Raw genomic sequence first — 7,711 nt, 5'->3', positions numbered from 1 at the left:
CCACCCCTCCTCCTTCACCCCTTCCCTCCCTCCCTAAAGTGGCACCGTCTCCCGTTAGTCGCCGTGTTTTACGCCTAATTAAGTAATATACCTTGAAAAGCCACTGTTTCTGTATGTCGTTTTTCATTTTAGTTTTGTTCTGCTGTCTCATAACCGTCCATTTCCTGTCGATATATGGACCTGGCCATTTGAAGTGCATACATTGTGCGTTACGTTGACCGTGTCTATTTCATCTTGACGCTTTCGTCTTGGAGGTCAAGTGAATTTGTTATCCTACTGTATAGTCTGGTAAACAACTGTGGTTTCAGTGAGTGTTTGACTAAGTAAATTAAATATTACAGTCGAATTCTTTAACTCAATGCATATGAAACATTCAAACACATAATGTATTTATATAACTGAAGACTTGTATTTATTGGTTTAACACACACACACTTGTAATAAATAAAAAAGTATCTGAGTTCTATAGCCTTTCCGTTTTATAACTTGGTCTAGCGTGAATCGATATATTTGCTGTGCGTGCATTCGCTTAAATAGGTTTTATCTTCAGAAATTCAAATTCATTTAATTCAAATCATAAACATGCGTCCTGTACAAAGGGCTCAAATGTATCCTGGGTTTGAATTCAATATACCAGTTTCTGCTTGCACTTTATAACAATGTTTAATTTTTTGCATATTGCGAGTTATAGTTTTTGTAGTTATACTATGGCCGTAGTTAATTAGGGACTGCTTTCCACATAGCTGTTTAGAAAATAACTAATCGAGAATTAGGGTAGATTAGAGGTTATTTGAAACCTCTACTTGCCCCCTAGCGGTAAGAACAAACAGTTCTGTGGCAGGATAAGACGCTTTACTTCAAGGTGTAATTTAGACAATCAAACCGCTCAATATCTCACACAAGCGAAATATATAAATCTGAAAGAAAGATGATGCTGCAGGCTGAAGTATATTCTCTCTACTTAGATGTAACGTCTTCTACAGGATTTGTTGCGAACCGATTGCCGTTTTGAGGAATGCACAGGGTTTTTTTTTAATGATTTGTCCCAAGATTTTTTGTAACAGCAGTGCAAGCATGTAATTTATGATGTTTTGATGAAATTGTACTTCAATAACCTATGCATCCATTATGGCCTTATAGTCCATTAGGTCATTGTGGATTTCAGTCCATTAAAATAATACACACTTTATTTCTGTTCTTACAAAAGAATGTAGTAAAAAAAAAATATTGTATACAATAAAATGGAAATTGTCACATTAACCATTATTTTAATGGCCTTAGTGTACAATGTCATGCATCCAAATCGACCCCAAGTGGGAAAACAATAACATCTATGTTCCATACCGTTAATCCAGTACAAGGTCAGTACAAGGCAGAGGAGAACCCCGGGAAGGACGCCATTCGATCGTGATGCACACACCCAGCAATTTAAAGACATAAATTCACCAAACCACACATTTCTGGACTGTGGGAGGAAGCGGAAATACCAGGAACACATCCACACATACACAGTAACCACACGCAAACTCCATATATACAGAGCCAGATAGAGAGCAAAAGCATCCTGCAGTGGGCTACAGATGCCACTGCACTCCCCACTGAGCCCTCAAATGCTCAATACAATACATTAATTGTTCTAACTGTTAGTTCTAACTGCTGAACCAGCTGCGTTTGTTATATTACAGATATACTGCGATCGATCACTGTTCTCAGCACCTCCATACCATACCTTGGTCTTTCCTGTCTATAAATATTTTTTTAATTGTAGCCTACAATGAAATCACGCATCTGAAGTCATAAACACTCAGTTGGCTATTTATGAGGTAGACCTTCTCATTAACTCAAACTGCCCGCTGCTTATCAGTAATTTGTTTGTGGAAAAGGCCTGGCTACTGAAAGAGGTCCGTAGGAGATTATCTAGGTTGGTGAAAGCTAACAAGAAGATTATGAAGACAAGCAAGAGTGAGCCCAACCCGGTACAATGTACGGCTACCTAATAAAGTAACAACTGAGTTTATATAAATACACAGAAAAAACACCTATATATGCACACTACGTAATACACACTGACACTATAATAAAATGCACAATATTAACTGCTGTATTCTTGCACAGCATATCATAATTAAAAATATTTCTTCATAGCAGCAGACTGGTTAGCAATGTCCATAATCAAAATTCAGTGTTTTGACAAAAGGACTCGGACTGAGTTTTCCCATATGCTTGCTGGTGTTGATGATGTTGCTAAAAAAAACCTGAGGTAGCTGTCACAGGGCTGCCCAGTCTCTGTCGATGGGCTCCTCTCCCGCTCCACATCTTCTCACCTTGAACCTGTGAACTTCATGTCTTCCCCGTTGAGGACCCCTCAACCTTTGTGACACTCACAACACGTCTCTGTTATACCCTAGAGGATGGACGCCAAGATATCAGACCAAACTGTAGAGTCTTGGAGCTCTGGAGTTGGGGGGCTGGCAGGGACGGGGGCGAGATTAGAGGCGAGGGTGGGGGCTGCAGGAGAAGTGGAGGAGTGAGGGGGAATTTCCAGGTGGTGGAACGTATGGAGGGAGCAGTGTGGCTCATGCTGCTGCAGGGCAGCTGCGTACTTCTCAATCTCCTGTCGGAGGCTTGCTATCTCTTTTTCATACGCCGCATTGGAATGTTCCAGCGACTGCAGCTCCTGTGGGGAAACACGGGGGGAGATGAAATGTACGCAAGCCGAGCCATCTGGAGAGATTAAGTTCTAACGTGGAAGGGTCATAATGACAATTCATTCAGCATCACTGGCCACTTTAGGATACAGCTTCATTTCCCCCCAGAATAATACAGATTATAAAACAATGATAATATAGACACACAGAGAAACCCAAATGCACCACTGCCTGTCAACATAAAGAGAGCGAAAGCAAAAATTAAAAGCAGAGGTCTGACGCTACATTATAAAAGTACATCTATCCATTCTCTGTAACTGCTTGCTCTAGTTAGGGTCACAGGGAACAACCCAGGATGGGGCACCAACCCATTGCAGGGAACACAAACAAACACCCCCACAGGCAATTTGGCAACTGCAATTAACCTCAGCATGGTGTTGAACTGTGGGAGGGGGAGAGGAAGTGGAGTAATTGGAGGAAACCCCACGATGACACATAGAGCTGTGGTAGAGACTTGACTCCTGGTCCCAGAGGTATGAGGCAACAGTGCTAACCACTGTACCACCACACCACCCGTTATAAAGGTCGCCAAGTTTCAGAAAGATTTACGTCTACATAAACATTAACTACTGTATGGTACCATTAACATTAACGCCATATTAACTAAGCCATAAAAACGCGTCAGAATCGACGCCAGTAGGAGTGGTGTTCCTTTAAGTCTGCGCTGTTCCCAGAAATACCTGCTAACAGACAGGCAGATTGCATAATACTGCTTCTCACAGCCAAGTGTGCCCCCGCACGAGCCTCTACAGAAATTAAAAGTGAAACCATCTTTATTTGCTACACATATAGACGAAATTCCCACTTGCGTTTCACGTCATATTCGCGATATTCAAAAGTCTTTAAAGAACTAAATTTGCTCCCTTTTCTAGGATAAAATCAGAGGGGAAGGCATGTTATTAAACATATGAGTGACGGGCATACAATTAAGCGCCTGAGCTATCATTTTAATATAGCTCATTTATTTTCAGTGACACGAGAAACGTCACGGTTGGGGAGCGTGGATCAGAAGTAAATTTGTACAGCTTGACGCACAGCGCGCATCACAGTCAAGGGGAACAATCACGGTTGAATAACCGCAGGGACGCGGACCTTGTGCAGCTCGTCCGCTCGTTCCGTCTGCTTCTTTCTGCTTCTCTGCGCTGCCGCCCGGTTGTTTTCTCTGCGCCTGCATTTCCTGAATGAGTCCGGTGATTCTTCTACCTGCTGGGTGCAGAAGTCAAACGTGTACATAATTAGAATCTGCTATGATTTTAGTGAATTGCAAGTTGAACTTATCGTCGTTAATAATTACATCTGCAGAAATACACAAAAGTACAACACGTAAAGAATGTACTTCAGTACTGATGTAATGTGCTTACCAGTGCTGATACAAAGTGTAAATTTTCATCCTCAGAAAAAGACGCTTGACTCTGCGATTTAGAATCCATTAAAAGCAACATCCCGGTAATTAAAAGAAATTAAGATAGCGTCGATGATGGTGAAAGAAACGTGTAATTCAAGTTAAATATCCACTGACAATTATGCGAATACCGAATTACAAAAACTGAATCCAAGTATAAATACACGTGCACACTGTGCTATAGTTCCCTCGCGCACCAACACTCGTCTGTCTTATTTCTGTGCGCAGACTAGTTATATTCTCTGTGGTTCCTTTATTTATTACAGGCCTCAATACCAGGTCTGTCGCTTCTGAGAGATGGAACCTGCCTCTTTCTGACATTATTAATTAGGCTAAGGCGTGGACGGTGGCCGAACTTTCAGTTTCATTTTATTTTAAATGTCCGCGTTGCTGAGAAGAAGGAAGTTCATATTAGGAAACGGCAATCGGTCAGCCCAGTTTCCAGAATTCACGTTCTCGGAAATTTCTTACAAAGCAAGCCAAGTACCTTCCGGTGTTAGGCGTTTACGATCGCCATTCTTACCTAACGATATCTCAGTTAAACCGCAATGGTTTAACCATAATAACCATCTGATAATAATGATTTTGTTATAACAAACTTTTGTAACATTATATATATATATATATATAATTTATAAATTTATATAATTCTAATTATATTATGTTATATATATATATATTTATATTATGGGGGGGGGTGGCTCATTTTTCAAATACAAATTACACATATGCAAGGTGCCATACAGTTCCCGGGTTAATTTAAACCTGCGCCAGATCCCTCCTTTATATTTCATATCTGTGAGAAATATTGTTCACGCCTCCTCTTTTTCCCACTCATGAATGAAGTATTATGTCATCCCGATATTCCCCTAAACTCAAGGAACTCAAGGTTTCAGGGAACTCGGCGGGGAGGGTGGAGTCAGACGGATTTTCCAAGATCGCGCCCCTGTGCTGCCCCCCCTTTACAGAGGGGAACACGAGTGGATTTATCCTCCGACACACCTTGAATAAAATCGCCGTCATTCACCTTATAAGGTCATCCCTGTAACCCTGAATATTGATCTCATCACTGGTCTTGCTGAATTAATAAAGTGATATACTGTAATACACGAGAAAATCAGCGGCATTTTTGTGGTTGTCTTATTCAGTTCCTTCTATTATACACTTATATACTTATTGAGTTGTATAATGCAGTCCATTGATACTTCATTTGCCAGGTATTGCTTAACCACACTTTTGTTTGTTTTTAAAGGTTATACAAAAAGGAACGCCTTAACTGGTAGCCTCTCCACAGAGGTTCTGTGTTTCTCAGTTAACATTTACCAGAACTCTCCCATTCAGAACTGGCTGATATCCAAGGTGGGTTGGGGGGGGCATGCCACTCCACAACATTTGTATTTTATTTGCATCATCATAGCACTGCTAATGAATGGTCTGCTTTCATTGTCTTTATAGCTCACTTCATTACTACAGTAGACAGGCAGTTTTTGTGTCTTTGCTGTTGTAGCAAATTCCTGATTATACACTGGGATTTTCACTGTAAAGCAGGAGCTGTGCTAAGCAAAATGCATGTGGATGCACACCAGGTCCAGTGATGATGATCAAAGACAGCAAACTTACAGTACACATGAGTCATACATGACACGTCAACTCAATCGTATATTTCCAGCATAGAATCACAGTCTAGCTATATATGCATCCACCTGTGATGGCTTGTGGAATAGATAAAGATCAAGATCATACTTAGAATATCATTAATCTTGGTCACATCCAAATGATTAGATACTATGAAAACTGAGGAACAGTTGTGATGCAGAAATTATTGTGTGATATACATTATATGGACAAAAGTATTGGGATACCTAGCCATAACATCCACAGGAACTTTTCTGACATCCCATTCTAAATCCATAAGCATCAATATGGAGTTGGTTCCTCTTCTGGCTGGCTTGTAATCTCCGTTCTAGTTCATCCCAAAGGTCTTTGATGGGGCTTAGGTCAGGGCTCTGTGTGGGCCAGGCAAGATCTTTCACATCAAATTCACCCAACCATGTCTTTATGGACCTTGCTCTGTGCACTGGGGCACAGTCATGCTGGAACAGAAAAGGACCTTCCCCAAACCTTTTTCCATTCGAGAGCGATGGCCCTAGTGCATGTTGTAGGTGACAGGCTGACGATGCCAACAGGGCCACGTCACCTGCAGAAAGTAAAGGCCCCCAAACAGGACGCTCAGAAATTTTGAATGAACTGCGTTGGGAACAATAACAAATAAAGCTAAAAATAATATAAGCATTTAATATAAGCAGTAAAGTCACCGCATCTTGCAGGGTCCTTCATTTTCGTCTTCACTTCTGAAACAGTACCCCTCCCACAGCAGCATGCACACATTGACGTCACTGTTCTACCCTTTCGGCACCAAGTACAGTGTGAAAGCGAGATGGTTTTTGATGGGGCCAGTGTGAGGTCCAGCCAGGAGTTTCTGTCCCTACCAGGCGTTACGGAATACTTTGCCGAACAATGAGGTCCGGCTGAGGCCCACCTCCAGCTTCAGGATGCCAAGGCACAAATCACTCAGAAGAAGCCTGTGGTGAATCAGCTCCTGCAGCGGCTCCCTTTCCCGCTTCTCCTCCTCGACCAGTTGCAGGCATCCAATCGCCATTCTGGAAAAGTATGATGGGGAGCCCCACCAGTGCTGGTCTTTCTTGATGAAGTGCAGCTTGCACATAGATTTGCAGCTGGAGATTCTCACTGAAGACACGTCCTGTGTGTGCTTCGTGATTTTGTTGCTGACTGGTCAAGCCTGGAAGTGGACTGAGAAAGGCCTCCCCTATCACATTCTGACATGCTTTTGGAGAGGTCTTCAATCATCTCACGGTTGGTTGGAGATGCCGGGATCGCTTCTGTGGCCTCAAGCAGGGAATCCGTTCAGCGATTGACTTCTTCCTGGATTTAGGACCACAGCTTTGGGGTGGCCATTGTCATGCCTGCAAGTCTTGTACCAGCATGCAAACCAAGTGACAATGGCAATGGCAGTAGAAGTTGTGTATGTACTGTGGTGGCCCTCCTGGATAGTGAGGCTGCAGGAAACTTCATTGCCCCTCGAATCTCTACCCTCCCCACTGGTGGTCCGTGGGGTAGATGGTAAATAATTAGCTGCCAGGAACATAACCCACTGCACTGTTCCTCTTACCTTGCAAATAGGAAGCGTTCACCAGGAGATCGTCCAGCTGTTGGTGTTGTCGTCCTCCCACGACCCACTCATGGCTGTGGCACCACAACCCCCACATTGACTGGCTCTCCAGCAAACTGGCTTCCTGGTCTCCTGATTGCTTTATCTGCTGTGTGACTGTCTCATGTCATGTGTCCTCTGCTGAAAGTCCACTTCTGGAGGACCAGACGTCCATTCCTGCTGAATACAAGGATTTCCAGGAAGTGATTAGCAAAGCCGGGGCCTTTGCCTCCTCACTGGTCTTCTGACTGCACCAACAAGCTGGTGAAGGATGCCTCGCTTTCCAAGGGTTGTCTGTTCTTATCTCGATCAGAGGAAGAGGCCCATGGCTGCATATGTTACAGAGGCTCCCGCACAAAGTATCATCTATCT

The 7,711-nt window shown here is 42.8% G+C and overlaps 1 protein-coding gene across 1 annotated transcript; it reads right to left on the bottom strand.

Annotated features, from left to right (window-relative positions):
• Window positions 1–387: 387 nt before the first annotated feature.
• Window positions 388–4,498, bottom strand: batf2 (basic leucine zipper ATF-like transcription factor 2). The gene is made up of 3 exons (XM_023794114.2): window positions 4,070–4,498; window positions 3,801–3,914; window positions 388–2,677 (listed from the first exon to the last, which is right to left on the bottom strand). The coding sequence occupies exons 1-3, from the start codon at window positions 4,148–4,150 to the stop codon at window positions 2,405–2,407; spliced, it is 468 nt and encodes a 155-aa protein (XP_023649882.1). The 5' UTR covers window positions 4,151–4,498; the 3' UTR covers window positions 388–2,404.
• Window positions 4,499–7,711: the final 3,213 nt, after the last annotated feature.

Source organism: Paramormyrops kingsleyae, chromosome 10 (genome assembly GCF_048594095.1).
Source record: "Paramormyrops kingsleyae isolate MSU_618 chromosome 10, PKINGS_0.4, whole genome shotgun sequence".
Taxonomy (NCBI): Eukaryota; Metazoa; Chordata; class Actinopteri; order Osteoglossiformes; family Mormyridae; genus Paramormyrops; species Paramormyrops kingsleyae.
Note: the sequence above shows the minus strand (reverse complement) of the source record. Positions and strands in the feature narration are given on the sequence as shown.